General features: G+C 39.9%; 1 protein-coding gene and 1 long non-coding RNA gene across 4 annotated transcripts in view; one reads left to right on the top strand and one right to left on the bottom strand.

The window, feature by feature from the left end:
• The window catches only part of STYK1 (serine/threonine/tyrosine kinase 1), a 45,910-nt gene extending 25,290 nt beyond the window's left edge, over positions 1-20,620 (top strand). For 2 of the 3 annotated variants that reach the window (XM_045463264.1, XM_045463266.1), the window contains exons 2-10: positions 3,309-3,453; positions 4,149-4,283; positions 6,681-6,947; positions 7,753-7,934; positions 10,762-10,845; positions 13,459-13,667; positions 15,465-15,505; positions 16,119-16,215; positions 18,946-20,620. In XM_045463264.1, coding sequence (XP_045319220.1) covers positions 3,408-3,453; positions 4,149-4,283; positions 6,681-6,947; positions 7,753-7,934; positions 10,762-10,845; positions 13,459-13,667; positions 15,465-15,505; positions 16,119-16,215; positions 18,946-19,150 — 1,266 coding nt within the window. In that variant the 5' untranslated portion in view covers positions 3,309-3,407 and the 3' untranslated portion in view covers positions 19,151-20,620. Of the gene's footprint in view, positions 1-2,048; positions 2,070-3,308; positions 3,454-4,148; positions 4,284-6,680; positions 6,948-7,752; positions 7,935-10,761; positions 10,846-13,458; positions 13,668-15,464; positions 15,506-16,118; positions 16,216-18,945 lie in introns of those variants that run through there. The other variant, XM_045463265.1, reaches the window with a different exon arrangement.
• Positions 1-26,142, bottom strand: part of LOC123590285 — a 28,993-nt gene that overhangs the window by 1,027 nt on the left and 1,824 nt on the right. Inside the window, exon 2 of the long non-coding RNA XR_006708702.1 lies at positions 13,600-13,712. This is a non-coding gene — a long non-coding RNA (uncharacterized LOC123590285). The remainder of the gene's footprint in view (positions 1-13,599; positions 13,713-26,142) is intronic.

Raw genomic sequence — 26,142 nt, 5'->3', positions numbered from 1 at the left:
AGTCGCACACTCTACCGACTGAGTCAGCCAGGCGCCCCTATATATTTTTTCTTAACACAGTCAGAAAATGGTCTAGATATAATAGAAGGGGATAGAGTATTCATCATGTTGTACAGAAATGTTGGTCAAGAACATTCTTCTAATACATAGGATAGAAGCTAACCAATAGGAAAAGTCATCCTAGAAGGTTTGGGCACCAAGGCATGTGTTTTCTCACGTTGACACACTGGGCAGGCAGAGTCGTGTGGTAATTGAATATAAACTGCAGAGAAGAGAGCGATGTAGAGAGTAATATTGTCGCTACGGGCAAATATGAGCATCTTCTGATATAAATGCTTTGGTGGGCTCTAAGTGTAGGCTTCCATGCATATGTGGGTAGGTATGGTTGGGTGTGTATACCTTAAAAATTCTAGACTCATGTGGTATGTTCCATAGGTCTCTAGCCAAACTGTAATAATTGGAAAGAGCTTATCATACAAAAACTATCTACTGAGTGGGCCTCACCGTAGCCCTATACATTTGTTTCCTTGCTCCAGCATCTGATCACATTGGGCTTCTAGTTGTTAATAAACCTAGCTTCTTTAAAGTATCCATGCACAGGGGCGCCTGGGTGGCTCAGTCGGTTAAGCGTCCGACTTCGGCTCAGGTCATGATCTCGTGGTCCGTGAGTTCGAGCCCCGCGTCGGGCTCTGGGCGGACAGCTCAGAGCCTGGATCCTGTTTCGGATTCTGTGTCTCCCTCTCTCTGACCCTCCCCCGTTCATGCTCTGTCTCTCTCTGTCTCAAAAATAAATAAATGTTAAAAAAAATTTTTTTTTAAAGTATCCATGCGCAAATAAAATTACACACAAATGAACCTTGTTCAGGAAATGTAACAGAAGGTCATATTGTATCCAAATGACCACAGTGTGCCCTGTAATAAGTGTGATACGTAGGTGCCAGGGTCTAGGCGTGGATTTGAGTCATTGGGTGTGGGTATGTTTGACCACGTGTCTGTAGTTGAGTCTGGCCCACCATGAGCAGTTCTAAGTGAGGATACATGTGCACACAGGCCTTTACATTTCTTCCTTCAGTATGTATTAGTGGGTGCGCGGTTTGGCTTCTGGGCAGAGCTCGCAAGTCGGGGCTGGCTGCTGACTGACTTTTTCTTACTGGTACTGTGGTTAAGAGAGATTATGTTCACAGAACATTCCCCAGACAGCCAAACTTGTTTAACTGGCTGCTCCCTGGATGAACACAATTACATCTGATAATGCCCTGAAAGGGAAGTAAGAGGAAAGGAAAACAAGAATGAGAATGGCAGTGAGAAATTTTCAAACGGCTTTTCAATTCACCTGACTGAGCCAGTGTTTTATTATTTAAGATCTCCTTCTCCACCTTCTCGAGGCTCTCTGATTCTGGCCCCATCCCAGGGCTTTTCCTTTCATGGGGTCTTGTGGAGTTGTGGAAACATTCTCAACCACCTTTCACCTTGCCTTTTTGGCTTATAACCAAATGAGTTGGATGTTGTTATCTTATAATTCATTGACTGCATAGATCCCTTTTTAGGTACAAGCCCACAGATAAGCAGGTGCCTCTCCTCTGTGCTATTTTCTTCCTGGCTACTCCTCTGTTTGCACGGGCTTTTGTCAACAAACCACACACCTGTCTTTCTTCTGGGTGGTAAGAAAACTGTTTAACTCTCATCTCCCCATAAAGAAGAGTGAAAAGGAGGTGTGGCTGGAACTGGAAGGTCTCTTTGTATGTGTTTCTGGCACTAAGTGACTCTGCCTCCGTAAGTCACATTGTGGTTATTAGGACCAACAATAAAGCACAACAGACAATGTAGTAAAAGACCACCTAATATGGTGAATAGCACATATGTACAATATAGTATAATATTATATAAGCTACAGCTCTGATTCGTAAAGTTTTACCTCGTTATCAAATCACTGCAAAACTAGATCATAAACTTAGGATTACCTAGACAGTGAAAAAAAAAAAAAACAAAAAACACCACTGTTTTTTTTCCAGGTCAGTCAGCATTGACTAGAACCAGGGAAGACTCTTGTTAACCAAGGGCAAAATAAGGTTTGTAGATGGATATGAAGGAGTGGTAACCACCAGCTCTCTTCAGAAAGAAAGAACCAAGTTTTTGGAGGTGTAATTTCAAATATATGCTGATGATATAGAATTAAAAGTGATGTACATAAAGCATCTGTGGCCCAATAAGCAAGAAACTAACAACTACCGTTTACTTGGAGGAGAATTGGGACTGGGATAAATGGAGAATGATGGGGTGGGAGAAAGATATTTATGGTATATCACTTTACCTTATTATTTTATATATATATAAAATATACCTTATTACTTTATTATTTTATATAAAATAAAGGTAAAAAAATATAAATATAAAATATAAATTAAGGTAAAATATAAAATAAAATAAGATAATATAAAATATAAAATAAGGTAAAATACCTTCTTATTATTTTATGTATACATATATGTGTATATATATGTATATATATATATATATATGTATATATATATATGTATATATATATATATATATATATATATATATATATATAGTTTTAGAAAGAGAAAGAAGATGGCTTGGTTGCAATAATCCCTTTAGTCTATCTACTTGTTAGAATGAACGCCTGTGTCTGTCTATATATAATGGGCAGGGGAAGGTCCAATTAAAAAATAAGTAATACCCAGAAAAAAATTAAACCTGCTTAGGATTTTTAAAAAAATGTTTATTTATTTATTTTGAGAGAGAGAGAAAGAGATAGTGGGGGGGGGGGAGAGAGAGAGAGAAGAGAAGAGAAGAGAAGGGAAGGGAAGAGAAGAGAATCCCAGAGCACAGAGCCTAACGTAGGGCTCCATCCCACAAATTGTGAGATCATGACCTGAGCCAAAATCAAGAGTTGGATGCTTAACCAACTGAACCACCCAGGAACCCCGAACCTGCTTAGGATCATAAGGTAGGTAGATCATTCCCATATTGCCTGTGGACCACAATTGCTCAGACAGGTACTATGGACTCAAGCATTGGAGCAGCGGTCTTGGGTAGAAGGGAAGCCTTTGAAATAATTTGAGAAATAATGGCATGAAAGGATGAAGCCAGACCAGGGCTATACTTCCTCTATAATAGAAAAAAGGAAAAATGCCAGGAAAAAATAAAGTTCTTCACACTTGAGTATCAGGCAGATGGATAAGATGAATGGATGACTCAGAAAGTTCCAGGTAGTCATGTACTTAATACCTAATGATCTATAGAGATGTCTTAAAACTGTCTATGCTCCATTTAATGTTTTTTAGAACAACTCAGTCCTTGGGAATTCTTCTCAGTGGTGCCCTGTGCATTCTCTGAGGGCCAAGCATAGAAGTGGACAGCTGTGTGGCTGAGATGAGAGGGTCATGACACGAATGCTATTGGAATGCAGTCTCAGTGACAAGCTGTGTGGTAAGGACAAACACCACAGATGCCTATCTTCTGATTCTAGGATGACAGAGACTAAGGTCTGCACAGATTCTAGAAGGAGGATGAGATGACTTCTAGTAGAAATGAAGACGGTGTTGATAAAGGAATGGGCACACAGGAGGTCATTTTCTTTTTTATTTAATGCTTATTTATTTATTTTGAAAGAGAGAGAGAGAGAGAGAGAGAGAGAGAGAGAGAGTGAGTGCTTGAGCTGGGGAGGGGCAGAGAGAGAGGGAGAGAGAGAATCCCAAGCAGGCTCTGCACTGTCAGCACACAGCCTGATGCAGGGCTCAGTCCCATGAATCATGAGATCATGACCTGAGCCAGAATAAAGATTTGGATACTTAACTGATTGAGCCACCCAGGTGCCCAGGTCATTGTCTTTGAAGAGGGGGGCAAGTGCCAGAGATCCAGATATTGCATCCTTAACCCCAGCAGGAAAAATGGAAGATGAGGCACAGAGCACACTTGATAGGCTGAGAAGCAGGGACACTGGGATCTCTGATTAGAGAGCTGCTCCCTGTAGTGGTTCCACTGTATGCAAGTAGAGGGGAAGAAGGAAGAGATGATCGTTTCATGTATGAGGAGCTGAGAACGGGTGGATAGGGGAAGTTGAGTGAATATCAGATTGGGGTTCTTTTTCAATCTCTTCTTTTCCTGCTTGATTTCCTACCCAGTTGTCCGGGAGCAGCAGTATGAGATCATCATCATCCCAACCATTCTGGTGGGCACTTTCCTCATCCTTCTTGTGGTCATCCTGTGGCTTTTTATCAGAGGGCAAAGAGCTCAACAACAGTCTCCTGGACTCCGAGGTAAAACTCAAAGTGGGGCTGGGGAGAGGCTCAAGGAAGATGGAGATTACAGAAAGTAAGACCCAAGTGTCAGTGAGCCCACGTCTATAAGGTGAGGTCCCTGCTGTGGGAGAGGAGTTCTGGGGCCCCTCTTGTGGAGTTGAATGGAGGTGAGCTCTTCTCTAGGAAGTCATGAGTAGCAACTCATTATGTGCTTGGTAGTTGAAACTACAATAGGCAAGAGAAGCTTCATGTGGCCTGTTTCTGTCTTCTTTTCCTACTGCACTATCAACTATTTGGCCATGCGAGTGTCTACATATTGGGAAGGAAGATTAGTAGGTAAAGCCCAAGGCCTTGTTACCAGCCTTGAAGGATGACATTTTACTCTGTAATACATCCCAGCCCTGCTCTGTGCTCCTGGACTCTGTGATGAAGAGGGGTAGCCTTCATAGCAGTCTCTGAAGTGTTAAGTAGGAGATGATGTCCTGTCCTGAAGCATATAATGCAAGAGATTTAGCTCACATGAAACTAAGGGTGAAAAGAAGGAAAAAAATTCCTGACAGTGATCAGAAACTGTATAGTGGCTGGTCCTCAATCCCTCTCTACATTTTATCCCCACTGTCTTTGAATTCACTTACAGAAAAACTTCTCAAAGGAGTTGTCTAAACTCATTCTGATGACTTCTACTTGTCACATTCTCCGAAGCTTTTATCCCCACCACTCTGCCAAAACAATTATTTCCAAGATCACCACTGACAGCTATATTGAGTCCTCATCCTGGCCCGTCAAAAGCATTTGACACAGTTTTGTACCTCCTCCTTCTCGAAACACTTCATTTTTCCTTTTAAATCTGTAGTCACTTCCTAAACAATCTCATTTTCAGTCTTATGGATTCAAACACTTTCTATGATCTGAGTCTAGTCCCCCTTGAACTCCAGATTCCTATATTAAACCACCAATTTTGTAGTTTGGATCCGATGCACATCTTTGTAATATGCCCAGAACAAAGGCCCTGCAATTCCCTCACAAATGTCCTCCCCCAATCGTCTTTTCTACTAGTAAATGGCAAGCCCTGTCTTCTATGTGTTCAGTCTAAAATCTTGAAGATTTCCTTGACTCGTCTCTCTCTTGCATTCCATGTCCAATCCGTTAGCAAATCCTGTCAACTCTGTCTTCAGAATAAACCGAGGCAGCTCTCACCTCTCGTAGATCCTTGTAATACACGCCTAACTGGATTCTCTACTACCACTATCCCTTTATGGTCTGTTCTCCACAGGACAGCAGAATTATTCTTTTAAGGCCTAAGTCAGTCCTGGCCATTCTCTCCTTGAAACAAAATAGAATGTTTTTTCTTTTTAGAATTAGAAAAGCCAGAATTCTTTCAATAACCTTCCATGACTTGGGCACTCTCTGGCCTTGTCTCATATAATTCTCCAGTTATCCCATATGGTTCCAGCTGTACTAACTTCATTTCTCTTCCTTAAATATGTCAGGCATGCTTCTTTCCTGATGCCTTTGCTCTTCCTGTTCCCTCTGTCTAGAATATCCTTCCCAATACAAGTATGGTTTGCTCTTTAGTTGCTTCCAGGCATTTCTCAAATGTCATCTTATCAGAAATCCCTTTCCTGACCTTCAAATGTAAAATAGCATCATTGGTGTTTCTGACTTTGCTATTTTCCTTCATAACACTCATCACCTGGTTTGTTATTATCTGCTTCCTTTCTCCCACCATTAGAGGGTAATCATAAGAATCTGGACTTTGCCTATTTGCAACACCTAGAACAATGCCTGGCACACAACATGTGATATTTGTCGAACAGATGGAATGAATGAATGGAGATTTAATGAGAATGAATTTCTCGTTTCCAATGGAGAAAAGTTGACTAAGAAAAGGGGAAAATACCAGAAGATTTTTTTTTGACTGAGGCTATAGGAAATATGCAATAATTAACTTTGGGAACATCTTAAGGGAGGAAGAATAACCATGGCTTGGAGTTGAGGAGTTATCCATACCGTCCTCTCCACCTTTAAAAGCCATTGATCGACTTAATCAATAGCCCCTACTGGTAGCTACCGCTACCTTTAAGTACCTGGAGGTAGAGTACCTATTCAGGAACTTCCTTAATTGTCTCCATACTAGACTTATACTGAACTATAATCCCGAGAGAGACAGAAAGGAAATGTCATTGCCACTTTCCAGAGATCCATCTTGAGTTGTCTTAGAAGTAATGGGGTTATTATAAATATTCTAGAAAGGTTGGTATTGATGCTGGTTCACAGAGAAGACTCAGAAGTTATCCTCACATTGGGCAGAGAGAAAATTGCTAAAGGGACTTCCTTGCCAGTTTGTTCCAGGTTCTGTTCTCCTGGAGTCCCTGGGGTAGGGAACCGGTGGTTGGTATCATCTTTTCGTTCTAGGCATTGCCCCTGTGCCTCCATCTAGGGGCTTAAGCTTGGAGGCAGCAGGTCATGGAGGAAGCGTGTTTGTGCCACTTAAAGAGACATCGGTGGAAAGCCTCCTACAAACCATGACTCATGCTCTGGCTAAGCTGCAAGTGCCCCGGGAGCAATTCTGTGATTCTCTGGAGCAGATCCACAGTGGTAGTTATGGAGCCATCTATCGAACCACGATGTACACTGGGGACCCTGCTAAGCCAAAGAGTGTTGTCATCAAGGCTTTGAAAGGTAAAAGGAGAAGTGTTTGACTTCCTTTCCCCTTTTTCACGTTTCCACTGCGAGCCCTCAACAGTGAATGCTGACAAGCTTGCTGACATGAAGACTAATCAACAGATAGCTGGGATCACCATTGTGTGCCGAATAAGAAGGGAATACAAAGTGAAAACTTGAGGCCGAAATGTTTTCTTTAGGGACCTTCCCTAGCTCAAGCTTGCCTGTTGAGGCTGCTAGAAGTCAGTTTTTCATATGGATATTACTTGCATGAGGATTTTGAAGTTGTTCCTTCTTTTTCTGCACTATCACTTTCCCTAATACGGTTTTCTTCCCTTCCTTCTTCCTCCCTCCCTCCTTTCCTTCCTTCTCCCTCCCTCCTTTCCTTCCTCCTCCCTCCCTTCCTTCCTTCCTTCCTTCCTTCCTTCTTTCCTTCCTTCTTTTCTTCCTCCCTCCCTCTTTCCCCTTTTTTTTTCTTTCATATGGGCCAGTAATAGGGGATAGATACAACAGAACAAGGATAGGATAAACAAGAGTACTAATCAAAAGGCCTAGGCAGTGATCATATTCGAATGTGAACACTTGTCTATTTAGGCAAATGAAAGCCTATCCAGTTCTAAAACCTATGATTCTATGTTAGCTTTGACAAAAAAGCAGTGACATTGAGGATTATCTTCTAATTAGTTCCCTTTCTATTTACTTTTTGTCTATACTTACTCTCCTTTGGAGCTTTGCCATCTGAGGTTGCTTCCTCCCTCATACCTCCCATTTTATTGGTAATGTTCTGATTGCTTACTTCCCGTCGCTCTCCTGTCCTCCACAGAACCAGTTGGGCTCTATGAGGTGCAGGATTTCTTAGGGCGAATCCAATTCTATCAGTACTTGGGGAAGCACAAGAACCTGGTACAGCTGGAAGGCTGCTGCACAGAAGGGCTGCCGCTCTATATGGTGTTGGAGGATGTGGCCCAAGGAGACCTGCTCAGCTTTCTCTGGACCTGCCGGCGGGTAAGCGGTAGCGTAGAGGTGTTAGGAAGGAAAGGCTTGACTTGGCTGATTAGCTGTTCACATGTCAATTAGCCTGGCAAATGACGAAGCAGAGAGACATTATAGTAACATAACAGAATGACTGAGTATCACCATCCAATAGAACTTTTTATGATGATAGAAATGTTCTATATCTGCTCTGTCCAAAATGGTAGCCATTAATCACGTGCGGCTATGGAGCACTTGCAATGTGGCTGATGTGACTGAGAAACTGAATTGCTAATTTTATTGAATTTTAAATAATAAACTTTTAAATAGCCACATGTGGCTAATGGCTACCAGATTGGGCAGTGCAGATTAGAATATGAACTCTACGCTTTGCATCGTACTAGCTGTGTGACTTTGGGCAGGCGACCTCTCTGAGCCTGAATTTTCTGAATCTGTAAAATGGGGATAAAAATAAATTATTATGAAAATTAACAGAAATTACGCATGTAAAAACTCTTGTTAGTACTGCTTGTAATTTTGTTGCTGTTAGTCTTAAGTGTGTCTTCTATTCCGTAACATTGCTCTAGTATGCCAGGGTGGATGAGGTGAAATCAGCTTGAAAGTTTTTGTACTTTAAATTCTTATTAAAAAAAATTTAAATGTTCAGAAATTTCCAGACTAAAATGCAAGTTCTTTTCCTAACAATTTTCCTACTTCTCTATATATTCGTCTTTCTGAAGTGCTGCATTTTCCTAGTTAGTTCCTCACTTACCAATGGACAAGTTCAATATTAATCAAGCCTCCTCAACAGACTGATTATTTTACTACTAATTGTGTATGATAAAGGGACCCTGTTTTCATCCAAACGAGGTACAAACAGGATGATGTGCAAGTCTTTAGGCGTTTAAATCTTTTTAAGAGTTTATCCATCTGTAACTTGTTCTCTGCTCTAACCTCACTAGCTTCTATTTTCAAAACAATTATGCTTCTCTATTTTAGACCATTGGAACATGCTTTCCTCATTACACCAAACTTCTCCCTTCTCTTTTTTGCATAGTCATTGTCCACTCATCCTTCAGATCTTTTCTTGTTGCCATCATGTGCTATTTTCCATGACTTTCATGGTGCATATATTTATGCATGATTATTTGATTATGATTCACACGTGTTTGTCACATTGTAAGATCTGGAAGGCAGCAGATATGTTTATTTTGCTCCCTCTTGTGTTCTGAGGTCCTAAGATGGAACATGGCACATATTAGGCATTCAATGATGATGTGTTGGATTAATGTGCTTAATTATCGCTCTCTCTGACACACACACACACACACACACACACACACACACACACACACTATCCCAGGAAAATTTTTGCTTTATCCAGGGGATAGTCTTATATATATTTGTATTTCTTACCTGCTATTCTATTCTTCCTTCATTCTGTGATTCATCTACATTCTGTATTGTTTTTCCAGGCCAGTAAATCATTGTACTTCTCTGCATATCTGAGAATCTCTGATATTAGCCTCTCCTTGAATCTTAGTCCCTATGTTTTTGTATCTTTTCTTTTGCCTTGATACTTGCATTTAAGAACTCTGCTTATTAAATTCAACACCCCGAAAATAAATAATCCAGTAAGAAATGGGCAGAAGACACAAACAGACATTTTTCCAAAGACATACTAATGGCTAACAGACATGAAAAGATGCTCAACACCACTCATCAACAGGAAAACACAAATAAAAGAAGCCCATGAGATACCACCTCATGCCTGTCAGAATGACTAAAATGAACAACACAGGAAACAACAGATGTTGGCAAGGATGTGGAGAAAGGGGAACTCTCTTACACTGTTGGCGGGAATGCAAACTGATGCAGCCACTCTGGAAAACAGTGTGGAGGTTCCTCAAAAAGTTAAAAATAGAACTACCCTACAATCCAGCCATTGCACTACTAGGTATTTACCCAAGGATACAAAAATACTGATTCAAAGGGGCATATGCACCCCAATGTTTAGAGTAGCACTATCAACAATAGCCAAACTATGGAGAGAGCCCAAATGTCCATTGACTGGTGAATGGATAAAGAAGATGTGGTGTGTACAAAGAAATATTACTCAGTCATCAAAAGGAATGAAATCTTGCCACTTGCAATGATGTGGATGGAGCTTGAGCATATTATGCTAAATGAAATAAGTCAGTCGGAGAAAGACAAATACCATATGATTTCACTCATATGTGGAATTTAAGAAACAAAACAGATGAACATAGGGGAAGGGGGAAAAAAAGAGAGGGAAGCAAACCATAAAAGCTTCTTAACTATAGAGAACTGAGGGTTGCTGCGGTGGGGCGGTGGGGCGGGGGGACGATGGGCTTGATGGGTGATGGGTATTAAGGAGGGCACTTGTGATGAGCACTGGTGTAATACGTGGGTGATGAATCACTGAATTCTGTACCTGAAACCAATATTGCCCTATGTGTTAACCAACTAGACTTTATTTATTTATTTATTTATTTAAAATTTTTTTTTTCAACGTTTATTTATTTTTGGGACAGAGAGAGACAGAGCATGAACGGGGGAGGGTCAGAGAGAGAGGGAGACACAGAATCGGAAACAGGCTCCAGGCTCTGAGCCATCAGCCCAGAGCCCGACGCGGGGCTCGAACTCACGGACTGCGAGATCGTGACCTGGCTGAAGTCGGACGCTTAACTGACTGCGCCACCCAGGCGCCCCTTAACCAACTAGACTTTAAATAAAAACTTAAAAAAAGAGAATATCTCTGCCTCTCTTTTTTTTTTTTTTTTTTTTCCAAATCTGTTCATGTCATTCTGATATAATGCTTTTATCTTTGTCTGTTTAGGATGTGATGACCATGGATGGCCTTCTCTATGATCTCACAGAAAAACAAGTATATCACATCGGAAGGCAGGTCCTCCAGGCTTTGGTAAGGCTGCGCAAAATGACCACAGATAGTATGGATGTTTCTTGTTAGCCTGGTATTTGAAATCATATTTCTAATATTTATATTTCCAAATGGGGTATACATTATAGAGAAAATCAAATGGAAGTTAGGGGGCAGAAACCTAAGCACTGATAAATTGTTTTCACTTCTTTCTTTATGAAATTATTTAGATAATATACTACAAGATGGTAATTCTGGGCAGAAAGTAGTCAACTTAGGGTTTGTAGAAGGAACAGGACAGGTTTTAAAAGGGTTCTCAGTCTTGGGGCACCTGGGTAGCTCAGTTGGTTGAACGTCCTACTTTGGCTCAGGTCGTGATCTCGCGGTTGCTGGGTCTGAGCCCCGCATCGGGTTCTGTGCTGACAGCTCAGAGCCTGGAGACTGCTTGGGATTCTGTGTGTGTGTCTCTCTCTCTGCCCCTCCCCCGCTCATGCTCTGTCTCTGTGTCTCAAAAATAAAATAGACATTACAAGGGTTTCTCAATCTTAAAGGTCAAAACTCAGGGCCAAGAGTTAGATGCTTTATACTCTTACTTTCTCATATATACTAACATGAAGAGATATAAAATGGCAAATAATGAGCAAGTTGGGAGGAGACACAGAAAGAGAAACCAAACGGGTGAAAGGCTGCAGAGCCACAAGGAAGTGTACAATTTTGTACCTGAAAAACAAGAAAGACTAGTTCAGGACACATTTGGTTGGAGACTTGTTTTTTTTTTTTTTTTTTTTTTTTTTTTATTTTTTTTCAACGTTTTATTTATTTTTGGGACAGAGAGAGACACAGCATGAACGGGGGAGGGGCAGAGAGAGAGGGAGACACAGAATCGGAAACAGGCTCCAGGCTCTGAGCCATCAGCCCAGAGCCCGACGCGGGGCTCGAACTCACGGACCGCGAGATCGTGACCTGGCTGAAGTCGGACGCTCAACCGACTGCGCCACCCAGGCGCCCCTGGAGACTTGTTTTGATACCAAATGTGATAGGAAATATATAAACTTCAAAAAGAACAAGGAATAGTGGGAGAGAAGATATCAGAAGGGGCAACAGTGAGATCATTCCTTCGTTTTAAACCAACTTAGATAAAGAGGTAAGAGAAATAAAGCAAGATTTAAGAGAAAAAAAAAGTACTTTTGTCAGGATTAACCAGGAAATTTAGATGACAATTTCTATGAAGTTATTTAGATAATAGTGTTTAACATTAGCATTTGGTATAGAAAATCAGGGTCTGTGAGGCTACTAGTTTAAGTGTTTGGTATATCTTGCCTCCTTGAGATGTGAAATGTACCAGGGATATAAATGGAATCTGGGAAAGCTTAGAAAAGAAGGAGTGAGGTGAGAAAGAGCAGTAGTATATATGTATAAATGAATATTGTCTACAGCGTTTGGAAGGCCTAATTGGTATGTCCCCTTGATAAAATCTGGGTGTCAGAATACAGCCTACCTTGTATTCTGAGCCACAACTGTGGTGGTGCCCCACAGGGATGCGTTGACCAGGTTACCAGGTTCAAGATTACCAGTTATAAGGCAATATCATACTATCTTTTTTCTTAATTTTAACAACCACAAAGTCACGACATTTCTTTAATTCTTTAATAATGTCTTTGCTTTAAAACTTCGCCTCACGGGGACAGAAAACTGCCAGTCACTGGTTCCTTCATCATCAAGGACTGGAAATGACCATCTTACCCTCTCACTTTTTTTTTTTTTTTTTTTTTTTTAATGTCATTCTTGTTTAGCAGTCATAGACCTCAATCTCTAGCTCTTTGGTCATGTATAGATTTTCAGCTTCTTATCCCTTGAATAGCCTGATGTTGGGGGGAAAGGATTGCAGCAAATCAGCATCATCCAGGTGCAATGGTTTTTAAATGCTTTGTTGGCTGTGCTAGAATCATTGTGACACTTCATAAAAATAAAGATTACCAGGTTCCTCTTCCTAGATTTTGGTTAAGTACAGCTGGTGTGGAAAGTGTATGTTTTTCAAAAGCTCTCAGGCAATTAATTCTTATCTGCAGCCTGGCTTGAGAATTATTAGTAGAATTTGTGGTACTTCCTATGAATTAGAATACCTCGTTCTGGTTACTACCACTCAGAGCGGTGTGGCTTTACGTAATCATTTAGATTTACCGCAAAGATATTTCCCTAACTCACCTTAGTTATTTTAGGGACAAAATGAGATGATATAAAGCTCTGTGTAAATTCATTACTATGGCACTCAATTTCACTGTGTATATATTACCTTGTTTGGGTGATTGCTGCTAGAAACTTGAAACCGGCTTCCTTTTCTGATAGCTAGCTGGGTCCTATCTGAGAGGAATGTAAAATCAGGCAGGAGTTAGAGCTTGACTCAGAGCAGGTGATCATACTTTCCAAACCTTATTAAAGCTATCTGGATTATTTGTTCAGTTTGGTAATCCTAAACACAGTGCAAAAATGTGCAATTCATTAGAGTGCCTTGGAAGTGATATGTCGTTATCACTGAGGTTTGTTCAGAGTTGAAAATGTCCTTGTCTTTTTGAGGATTCCTAGGACTGTTTCTCCTTGTCTGTGACTCGAGCCATGACCTCAGACAGCTGATCTGTCTTTATCTTATGCTGACAGGAATTTCTCCAGGATAAGCATCTGTTCCATGGGGATGTGGCAGCCAGGAATATCCTGATCCAATGTGATCTTACTGCTAAGCTCTGTGGATTGGGCCTGGCTTATGAAGTCCATGCCCGAGGGGCCATCCCAGCTACTTACCCCATACCTCTCAAGTGGCTCGCCCCAGAACGGCTTCTGCTGAGACCAGCTGGCATCAGAGGAGATGTGTACGGTTTGTTCCTGCTCTTTGGACTTCTTCCCTTCTTTTTTCTCTATTTATTTTGGGGAGATAGAGAGAGAGAGATTGAACGTGATGGGGTGAGGGGCAGAGAGAGAGGGAGAGAGAATCCCAAGCGGTCTCCCTGCTGTCAGTGCAGAGCCTGATGCAGGGCTTGATCTCTCTAACCGTGAGATCATGACCGGAGCTGAAATCAAGTCAGAGCCACCCAGGTGTCCCAGACTTCTTCCCTTCTTGACCTAGGTGTCCTCCAGTCCCTGACCATGACTGTGTCTATTGTCAGTTATGTCTACATGTGAAATCTCTATTTAGAAGTCAGACAGACTCTCAAGGGGAAATGTGTGTTTTGTGACAGAGCTCATATTGGGCATCTGGCTACAGTCCTTTTTAGTGTCTTTTAAAGTATGACTCCTGTATTAGATTAGCAGCCATAATTAGGAAAGAGAAAAGAAAAATGAAAAGATTATTCATACCAATATCCAAGGATTTAATCTAGTAGAGTCCCCTTTATCTGAAGGAGGTAGGTCCGCTTAATCAAAAGCTGTTAAACTAGTAATTATTAAAATAAAAAGAAATATACATACTTCAAATAATTTATTTTGGCTTAAAACATATAAATATGTGTGTATTGATTGGTCTTTTAGGGGAGGGCCAAGGCTTTTTCTATGAGGATGGACCTCCTAAATGAAGTTATACATTGTATTTCTTGTGTAAAAGCATGCATAATACGTTGTTTTTGAGTTTTTGCGTGAGATGATTCTGAGTGAGAAACTTGAAAAAAATTGTGAAGCAATTTGACTGCAGACACTGATTATTATATTTTCCAATTTTCTACTGTTGGCTCTCCCACACAATTGGACAACACTTTCTTTTTAGCAGCTTATTTTTACAGAATACTTTCAAAGCATCCAACCTAGTTTTCAGGAGCTAATGCATTTTTTTGCATTGATATTTAATTGATTACATAATTACATTGATACAAATGATGGCATAAACAGTATTGTAAAGAATCTTGATTGGTTTTTGGTAACCAGATAATTCAGCAGCTTGGAGAAGCACAGAGAGGTAAAATAGAATATCTTACTAGCCTGAATGTTGTGAGCAGCAGAAAAAATTTAGAACATCAGTTAATATGGTGAGTCAATCAAAAGACTTCCACTGCTGCTGCACTCACATCTGCTTTTCAATAGGGGTCTGGGAGTAATAAGTTTAACTGGGAAATACTGCTTGTTTAATGATGATGTTATAGAATAGTGAAATATACATCTCTCAAATCATATTGCTCTGGCAAATATCTATTCCCATTATGTGTAACGCTTGCTCTGTTAATGTGTTTCCTAGGTTTGGGCAGTTAGAGCTATTGAGGAAATAGTAGATAAATGATTAAAGCCTCACTGGGATTTGTGCTAAGAATAAAGGTTAGAATTTCAGCAGGAAGAAATGGAAAGGATGAAAAGGATGCACAGTGTCATTTCTTTTTGTTTGCGTAGATGTGTTTGTGTGTTTCCATAAATACACACACAGTGTAGCAAATAATAATAAACATCCATTAATGTGAAATGTAGAAGAAAGGAGACATAAAGCCAGTCCACAAAGAGATTAGACTTGAAGGGGATTGAGCAGCAGTGCTTTCTAATTACTTTGCTTATGTTATCAGACGCCCTTAATTTTCCCTTCATTGTCTTCTTTATAGGGTTCTTATTTGAAGACCTCTGAGAGTTGAAATGAGCTCTCTTTAGGAAAGGCAGAAATAGAAACTAAGTAAATGGCTTTGTTTCTTTCACAGCTGGTCCTTTGGGATCCTGCTTTATGAGATGGTGACTCTAGGTAAGGAGGGTCCCTAAAGTAGTATGTACCTGGATGCAAATATCCAAGTATGTTTATTTGAGTGGGGGGTGACATATTCTATGAGGAGAGGTTTCCCTACAATCTCAGGTTTGAACTGGGCTGACATGAAATCCCCCTCATCCTTTTAGTTTTTTTTTTTTTTTTTTTTTTTGCTTTCTTTTCCTTAACACTTTACCAATTCCAAAGCACATTTTAAAGTCCAAAGAATAATTCCAAGGATGATTTTGTATAAACATAAATGTATTGTCCTGAGATGTATTAATCCATTTGATTGAGAAAATGCAGTATTTTCCCGTGCTTGGGGAGTAGAGGGCACGTCTCATTTCTCACTTTGCTTTGTTACTTTTGTAAAGGCTCAACATTATCCTAAATTTTCAGGTTTTTTCCTCCCAAACACCTTTTCTACCCCCCAGACTCTCTAAGCTGTGTCCTTACTTGATCACCAGGGAACACTTATATTGTCTCTGGTATTTTCCCCTTGGCTCCACCTTTTGCAGGCAATTAGCCCTGGTGCATGAAGAGTCATGTTATAGTTGGTATTCTAGAGGACCTAAGGTCCCCTTGCTGCTCTCCTTTTTTTCCATGCCAACAGGGGCACCGCCATATCCTGAAGTTCCTCCAACCAGCATCCTGCAGCATCTCCAAAGAAGGAAAATTATGAAGAAACCAAGTAGTTGCACGCATACCATGTAAGTGGCTTTTAGGACCTACTCTCCTCTCATTACAATGCCTTTTTGAGCCCCGTCAATCTTGCCCTTCTAAAGTGGCTCAGATGATCCCTATCTGTCCTTTATGTGCTAATAGACAGCCTTAGACATACCTATGCGGTAAAATACATCTGCTCATCTATCATATATATTTACATATGTGTATATGTGTGTGTATATCTGTGTACACACACATACACTGAGCAACTACTGAGAACTATATGAGGGTTCTAAGTAGATAAAGTTCAGCTCTTTCAGAACCTTCTAAAATAGGTAAGGAGGGGACCAAATCCAACGCAATATAGTAGTGTTTTGTCTGTCTAAATGTCAGTATCAGTCAGAGACTACCAGCCTCGGCTCTAATATGGCTGCCATAAAATCCATTCCCCTAGTTACTCACTGGCTCTCATTAGCATTTAACTTTTAAAAACTATGGACTATCTATTTTTTCCAATTAAGATCAAATTGGAAGTCAACCAGAAGAAGGAGGGTAGGAAGAAATTAGAAAGATGGGAGGAATATCCAATAATGTCAGCAGAAAGGGACAGCTGGTGAGCCAATGCAGAGGCAGAAAATGGAAAAATTAAAAATTACACACAGGGTTTCAAAACCAATGAAGTACAAAAAGGGCTTGTTAAAGAATATAAGGAAAGGTTAAAATATTTATAAGAAGTCAGGGGAGAATATATTAATATACATTTCTTATAAAATTATTGGTATTTATAAATTTTTCAGCGTTGAAAGGGTAAATTTCCATCACCTGAGTTTCACATCAATGAGCAGTGACTGTATCGAGCAGATTATAAGTGTTAAATATCATAACTATATACACACACACACACACACTCACACTCATGCATATATATAGTATAATAATACTGCTTGGATACACTGGAATGATTGTTGAAAACTTTCTTGTTGGCTTTTTTAATGTGTAAAAAGCTGTCCTTTATATTGGGGGGGAGGGAGACACTGAACCAATAAAGTATCTGATCTTTAAGAATTTAGTGTTTGGATGAGGAGATATCTAACTTTTTTTTTTTTTAACGTTTATTTATTTTTGGGACAGAGAGAGACAAAGCACGAACGGGGGAGGGGCAGAGAGAGAGGGAGACACAGAATCGGAAACAGGCTCCAGGCTCTGAGCCATCAGCCCAGAGCCTGACGCGGGGCTCGAACTCACGGACCGCGAGACCGTGACCTGGCTGAAGTCGGACGCTTAACCGACTGCGCCACCCAGGCGCCCCTGGATGAGGAGATATCTAAAAGCAATATGAAAATCAACATAAAATGGGAGGCTATATAAAAGAATGATGAAAAGTTCAGACTCAGGTCATAGAGTCAAAAAGACACATGTTCACTCCTAGTCCTGCTACTTTACTGAACATTGTTGACTTTTCTTGAAATAGGTATAATGATAATCCTACCTCAATGTTATTGTGAGGCTAAAATAAAATAATGCATGTTAAGTTCCACTACCATGCCTTATAAAATAAATAAGTTCTTGCTAAATGTTATCAGTGTTATTAAATTGGCATCTTTTACACTGTACTACAGTAAGGAGTGTGGGAGATGCAGCGTGGGCTGAGGTTTTTAAGGGAAGGTTGCACAGAAGAATTGAGACCTAAAACAAACCTGCAGGAAATGACGACCATAGAGAGGGTATTCGAGGAATTGGGCATAGCACCAGCAAAGACAGAGTTGGGTGTTAAAAACCACATCTAAGGCATTGCAAGACACTGACTTAGCTGGAGGAGAGGGTTCAGTTAGGCAAGGTCTCTGAGGCAGAGAAGCTAGCAGGGAGGATGTCGGCTTTACATGGAAGCCACTGTAGGTTCTTGAGAGGGATGAGACATGAAAAAAGTGTCTGATAACAGACATTATTCATTCTTTGTAAACCGGGCTGAAGAGAAGACAGCTTAAGGTGGTAAGTACTTTTATCTAGATTAAGGCAATTTCCTGGAGAAGCTAAATAATAAAAGAGGGAAATGGCCTGGGTTAATGGAAGGAAATATCTAATTAACTAGATTACTCAAAATAATATGAATCATATTATTCTTCTTATTGTATTCTTCTTCTTCTATTTCTTATTTTCCTGGCTTAGTGTAGCTTTTACTGGGAGACACCCTATAGCCATGGCCTGTCATGCTCCAAGTTAGTAACATCTAAAGATGAGAAACACTTAACTTGTGAGAGTTTTTGGTAATAGAATGAAAACAACTGCTTTGTCATACCGATTCTAGTTTGAGAAATCCTCAGTCATTCCTACTATAATTTTTTTTTTGGAGTTTACTTATTTATTTTGAGAGACAGAGCAAGCAGGGGAGGGGCAGAGAGAGAGGGAGAGAGAGAGAGAGAGAATCCCAAGCAGGCTCCCATGGTCAGCGTGGAGCCTGATGCAGGGCTCCAACCCACGAACTGCAAGATCATCACCTGAGCGGAAAGCCAAGAGTCAGACGCTTAACTGACTGAGCCCCCCAGATGCCCCCAGTCATTCCTATTATAAAAAGGGCCCTGATGAGAAGATGATGTTAAGAGATTTAGTACTAGGAAAAGAAAGGAATATTATTCCCTGGGAAGAATATGAGAGGACAATGAGAAGTAGATTAAAGAATCGCGGGGTGGTTGTTGTTGTTAAGTTTTACTGGAAGAGATGTGTTCCTCAAATATTTGCCTCGTCAAGGAAGTCGGTTTCTCTTGCTTCTCTTTCAGGTACAATCTTATGAAGTCTTGCTGGCGCTGGAGTGAGGAGAGCCGCCCTTCACTCAAAGAGCTACACTCACGCCTCGAAACTGCCGCTCGATCTGCCAATGACAAGGCTGTGTTGCAAGTGCCTGAGCTGGTGGTGCCTGAGCTGTATGCAGCTGTCGCAGGTATCAGCCTGGAGAGCCTCTCGTACAGCTACAGCATCCTTTGAAGATCCTCGGGCACGAAACATTGACGGGCGATCACATCCTATTGGAAAGAACTCCTCCAAGAACAGAAAATAGCTTTCTAGCGGGACCTAAAGGGAGAAATAGGACCTTCCCCTACACATTTCCCAGGATACCTGAAGTGATGCGAGATGAGGCTCTCCACACCGTCTACCATGGAGACTGAGGAGTACAGTTTCATCTCTGCTGTCTCAGTCCTGAAGATCCAGGGTAGACGGTGGTGGATAGTAGCGTTGCAAAGAAGGGCTTGGAAATCTCCAGTGTTTGTCTGGCATTGCACTCATAAGCTGGCCCTCCCACCACAGGCTGGTTTCCTCTTGAAGCATGCCTCTACCTAACTTATTACAGGGCCCAGAGAAGTTGCAGTCAGCTGAGGGAATAGAAAGCTGACAAAGAAGTTGATGAGAAAGAGAATTAAAAGGAGTACAGATGTGGACCAAGGTCATCCTTCAAAGAGGTGGTGGAGGAAGGAGATAAAGTTCTTCAATCCTGGTCCATCCTTGCGGGACTGGAGGAGGACCAGGAAGGCACACTTCTGAGCTTCCCTTTGGGTACAGATAGGAGAAAGATGGTCTCCTTTTATCTACTTACGAGACAAGTGAACTCTGCTGGAAATACTTTTAACTAGAAGCTGGAGGGGTCCTTTCATGATTAAGAACATTCAACATCTATTGTTCATCAGACTAGCTTCCTGGTCCCCATGAGACTAGGGAAACTGAGCCTAGAGAGTCCATTAGGCTGACAATGAATATACAGTTGACCCTTGAACAATATAGGTTTGAAATGTGTGGGTTCCCTTACACATGGATTTTTTTTCTTGATAAATGCAGTGCAATACTGTAAATGTATTTTCTCTTCCTTATGATTTGAACATTTTCTTTTTTTCTAGTTTATTTATTGTAAGATTACAGTATATAATACATAGAACATATGAAATATGTGTTGATTGACCGTTTATGTTTTTGGTAAGGCTTCTGGTCAACTGTAGGCTATTACTAGTTAAGTTTTGGAGTCCAAAGTTATATACAGATTTTTGACTGTGCAGGTGTCGGCGCACTTAATCCCTGTGTTGTTCAAGGGTCACCTGTACTATGTATTTAATAAGTAGGAAATGTGAATGCTTAGTAGTCCAGAAGGTCTTAAAAAGGGTTAGAAAACGATGTCATCTGAGACAGAAGGATGGTAGTTTCTGATTTTCAATCATTCACTGATGTACTGTGAAACTTCATGAAATTAATATTTATTGGGTAAAAATAGGATTTTCTAGTATATAGCTGCCAAAATCTGTATAATAGAGAGCATAAAAGTAAATAAATGGAAATTAATGTCAACAGAAAAATTCAAGAGATAATCTACATTACCAGAACACTGATTCCTCACGTGTAAATGGGGATAATACCTACCTCACAGGGTTGTTGTGAGGACTGAATGAGAATATATATATTTGGACAATATTTGGCACATATGTGCTCAATAAATGGTAGTTTCGTTATTTTTTCCCTTCCTACTCATATCTATTCCATTTAAAATCTGCTGTAGCCAAAAGGAGAGCCTCAGTCTGCCAGTAATACCGCAAGGCAGGACATGCTTAAAGATGGTATGATACAGGGACGCCTGGGTGGCTTAGCTGGTTAAGCGTCCGACTTCAGCTCAGGTCGTGATCTCATGGTTTGTGGGTTCGGGTCCCGCATTGGTCTCTGTGCTGACAGCTCAGAGCCTGGAGCCTGCTTCAGATTCTGTGTCTCTCTCTTTCTCTCCCCCTCGCTCGCTCACACTCTATCTCTCTCTGTCTTTCAAATAAATAAATAAATGTTAAAAACATTTTTTTAAACAAGTCTCACATGACTAAAATAATGAGGTCATCATTTTTGTGTGAGCTTCTGGATGATGATAGTAGCCTCCTACTGTTTAAAAATACTGAAAATATCACGATGATGACAATTTATCTGAACAAGTTATCTGTGATTTTAAAGAATATTCTGGGTGCTCTGGAGGGACATCTAAGGCTGCCATAGAAACATAGCTGGCAGCTGAAAATTTTGTAGAAATTGGAATCCTGATGGAGTCATGATGAATCATTCAACTGAATAATGATTCTTGCATCTGTAGGAATACCACAATGATTCCTCAGGATTTAAATGGGTGTTAAGCTGCAATAGGGAGAAGGGAGATAGAGTGGCTTGGCACAAAATGATAAAGTCCTATGGAATCTCGTTGTTTCTTGCCTGTTCACATAAGTCAAATTTACAAAATACTTAGGTATTTATTCAAATATTTTTAAAAAGGTGAGTGTTAGGGCCAACTGTGCCAGGCATTGTTCTAGATGTTGGGTAAAACGAACAGAGGGCTTTTGATTACAGTCCGGAAAGAACCTGTATGTATATATTTGTGTAGGTGTAATTATAAATTATGGTTAAGCGCTATGAGGAAAAAGTATAGGATAGTAGAATGAGATGTAAAATGAGGGCCTCCCTGAAGAGATGGTATTTAAACCCAGACAAAAAGTGAGGAGAGGAACCATCCAGGAGAGGGACTATATGTGTGAAAACTCTGGGGCAAGGAAAAAAAAAAAAAAGCATAATTTATTTGAGGAACTGCAAATAGGCAAGTGGATGGGGACATACTGAAGTTAGGAGAAAAGTGGTGCATAATTAATGGGAGAGCTGCTCTTTCATACTGCATGTTAAAATATGTTCTGGTAGGAGGGAAATCAGCAATCAGATGATTGCTATTTAAAATCTGATCCATAATTTTATTTGTTTTTCTGGATACAGGTTTGGAAAACTGGATACAGTAATTGTTCATTCTAAGAAAACTGGGTCTTTTCCTCACTTGGCCAGGCTCTTTCCAAAAGGAGGATTATATTTCTGGCATTTCGACTGGTCAGACAGTCATGGTATTTCCGAGCTAATGAATGGAAAAGAGAATTAAAATATCTACCATTCAGGGGCGCCTGGGTGGCGCAGTCGGTTAAGCGTCCGACTTCAGCCAGGTCACTATCTCGCGGTCCGTGAGTTCGAGCCCCGCGTCAGGCTCTGGGCTGATGGCTCAGAGCCTGGAGCCTGTTTCCGATTCTGTGTCTCCCTCTCTCTCTGCCCCTGCCCCGTTCATGCTCTGTCTCTCTCTGTCCCAAAAATAAATAAACGTTGAAAAAAAAAATTAAAAAAAAAATATCTACCATTCAATTATGTTGAATCTGGGCTAGCCTTTGTATTATTGTTTCGATTCCCTCCCTCCCTTGATCCCGTTTTCCCAATTTATGCTTTATTGTTCAAAACAGCCTCTAACACAGCCAGGAACTGAGCGAACATCCACCTGGATACAGTGTCGAATTAGAAGTTGAAAATGTAGTTTAACTTAGAATAGTCTGAACCAGTAGTTTCAAATCATGCTCAGGCAGAACACTAGTGTTTTTCATGGTAGATTTAGATATTTTGTTATTAAAATGGAATAATTTCTTCACCATTTTTAAAGAAAAAGTAAGCTAATGGACAGAATCCTCTTAATCTTAACCTTGCTATAATAATTTTTATTAAATTTTTGCTTTACCATATCTCATTTGAACAAATAAATAGGGCAAGTACAATGGAAAATTGGGGATTTTTAAGTATAGCTTAATTTAGAGACTGTTTTTACTTGTTTTGAAAATAAGGGTTAGTGGTCGTGCTTTGTGTTAGAAGCATATAATATTGTCATACACTGGAAAAAATTATTAGTTTGAATGATGGAATTAAATATATCATCATGTCATAATAATGTAGCAATAGTGCTCACCATATATGAACATATCTGAGAAACAATGATGTGAAAATTTTGGTATTTCTCCAGGATAGTGTTTCTCTTACTAAAAAAGCAATACCACTGAGTGATTAAAACGACATTATGTTAAAATTCCATAGAGAAGGTATTATAGAAGAGAGAAGAGAAAGGTGGGTGGATGGAATAAAGGCTGAAATAGACCATCTCATTCTGACATTAAAAAAAAACAAACTTTAAATTACCTTAGACTGCTGTTTTAGATTATATAATATTCTTGATTTATTACTCTGGTCCATTTAATGGAAGGAGATAGTCCTGGCAGCTTTTGTTCTGTAAATACAAAAGTAAACTATTCAAAAGCTACTGATTAAGAAAAGAAAAGAAAAGAAAGGAAAGGAAAAGAGAGGAGAAGAGAGGAGAGCAGCCGAGAGGAAAAGAAAGAAAAGGACAACAAAAAACCTGTCCTCTCTAGTGTTTATCGCACAAAATTCATAACATATTTCTGAAAATCATAAGTAGGAATAACTTGATAATTTTAAATAGTGAGGCAAAAGGCAAAAAAAGTGTGAGGATAAAGCAGATTTGAGAGACCAAAAAAAGAAAGAGTTTTAGATGCAGGGAAAATCAGAACGTTTAAAAAAGACTAAATTAACACTTAAGAAATAACCATCTCTGACCATAGCTCTCTGACTTGATTCATTACCATGAAGCTGAAAACACTAAACTTAAAATTCATTATTTTATCAATGAATATTGTGTATTTGACTAACTCATGAAGCCTTATTTTCAACTGGAGTTGGAAATAAAATGTGTATTTCTTAACTGCTTCAGAAGGGTCTTTTAAAGCTAACCACAGATAGGTTACATTAGCGAAGACAGAAATAATTCTTTACTTGGCTTCATTTAGGAAGCCCTAAACATTTATTTTCATAAATGAACTGTGGTGATACTAGTAAGTATGCTCTAATTTGAAGCCTACAGCAACTGGGGTTCAGATTTATCAACGTTTGAAAAATATTTTCACTATTTCCAGCCCAACTAAAAGTGTATGAAATGGTTCTTATATAACTTCACTGTCCAACATGGTAGCCAAGAGACGCATGTGGCTATTTCAGTATTATTTTAAATTCATACCCATGAAACCTTTAAAAAGAAAAAAATTCACTCCCTCTTCTCACTAGCCACATTTCAAGTGCTCACAAGCCATTCAGAACATTTCCACATCTCCGTCGTATACCATCCAAGAAGACCACTTTGCAATGCTTATCATGATACAAGAGAGAATGACACAAGAGATTACTTTTTCATATATAAAGGATTAAGTGAATATATTTTCACATTTCACCTTAAAAACCGACAGGGGTTAGAAAAGATTAGTCTTTAGCGCAGAAGTCTTTTTAGGGGATTAAAAACAGTAATTGGCCTACAGATAAAGATCTTACTACCGCATTCCACATGCACTATTGGCATAGTCATAGTTCTGGAACCGGTAGCTCTCTTACGTAAGCATGAAGATGAACATTGGCATGTGAGCCAAAAATCTGATGGATATGTACTGGGGAATCTAAATATATTGAATGAGGCTCCCGGCACAACAAACAAACAAACAAACAACCCAAATGGATTATGGCCTATATTTTCAGAGATACTATGGAATACGTGGTCAGATTTCTATGGGTTATTTTTGTAGTAAGTACAGTGACCAACTGATCTCGGTTTGCCTGGGTCTTTGCAGGCTTTACAACTGAAAAGTCCCACGTCGCAGGAAACTCCTTAGTCCTGGGCAAACCAAAACAGTCAGTCACCTTAGTGTTAAGGGATAGTGCTTTATGTCTCTTGTATATTTTCCATAATGGCAGCAAATAATAGGAACTGAATAACTTTTCTATATTAACATTTATACAATGGTTAATATGGATTTCTACATTGACAGTTATATAAGTGTTAATATAGACTCAACATAATCTGGCCCAGTCTGCCTTTCTAGTCATTCCACTTGTATGAACTTTATGTTTTTTTTTTTTTAATTTTTTTTTTTATAATTTGTTTTTAACGTTTATTTATTTTTGAGACAGAGACAGAGCATGAACGGGGGAGGGGCCGAGAGAGAGGGAGAAACAGAATCGGAAGCAGGCTCCAGGCTCTGAGCCATCAGCCCAGAGCCCGACTCGGGGTTCGAACCCACGGACTGTGAGATTGTGACCTGAGCTGAAGTCGGACGCTTAACCGACTGAGCCACCCAGGCGCCCCTGAACTTTATGTTCTAACTATAGTGAAGTGTTTGGCTTTCCAGAATCACGCACTTTCATACCACTGTGCCTTTGTTCAGGCTATTTTCTGCCCTGAATGCTTTCCCTCCCTTTGACCATACACTGAACTTACCCAACAAGGTCCAATTCAGATCGTACATCTACACAGCCTTCCTTGATACTTCCCTTTCTTCAATTTCCCCTATTCCCCAATAAAGTGGCTTGCTTCTTCTGCTGTCCTACCAGCATTTAAAAATTTGCTTTCTTTTTCTTTTTTTTTTAACAACTGATAATCAAGTTATTAAAAACGTTGATTTAAGCATCTGCAGTGGTGAGTTCACCCTCAACTCTTGGCTCAATACTCTTGGAAGTAATCTTGTTTAACAATCTCAAAAGGACTGTGCAAATCAATGAGTCATTTGTAGATCCTCATCTGAAAATGATCCTGAGTCTTAGAACCTTCACCACAAGGAGTTTTTCTTGTGGTGAATCTAGCAGGCATCTGAAATGGTCCTTTCACTTTGAGATTCTTTCCTTTTGCATCTCTGATCAAGTCAGCATATACCTTCTCCAAAGATTTTAAGTTGCGTCTGGTTATAATAATTCTAATTCAGTGAATTGCCACCTCTGGTTCCACCGGTGTCTTTATGGTGTCTTTAAAAGCCATGGCTGTGGTGCGGCTTCTTCATGACTGGTTCCTTGAAGAGACCTAACAGCAGTGAGCTGGGAACAGGAGCGGGCAAGTCCAAAACTCCTTTGTAGCTGTGACTGTATCTTCCTCAAAAGAGCTAAAAATATTCTTGTAATATTTGCTTCCTTGTGCTAATACGTGACTAGATGTTTGCTTTCTTTTCTAGACTAAACTTGTAAAGGGCTCTATCATTATTACCAGTGTCTGTCCATTTCTGGCACATAAGAAATGCCTGTATGTTTTTATAAACTAAAAAAAAATTATTGTTTATTTATTT

The sequence above is a fragment of the Leopardus geoffroyi genome, chromosome B4 (genome assembly GCF_018350155.1).
Source record: "Leopardus geoffroyi isolate Oge1 chromosome B4, O.geoffroyi_Oge1_pat1.0, whole genome shotgun sequence".
Taxonomy (NCBI): domain Eukaryota; kingdom Metazoa; phylum Chordata; class Mammalia; order Carnivora; family Felidae; genus Leopardus; species Leopardus geoffroyi.
The sequence above is the reverse complement of the archived record's forward strand: the minus strand, read 5'-3'. Positions and strand labels throughout refer to the sequence as shown.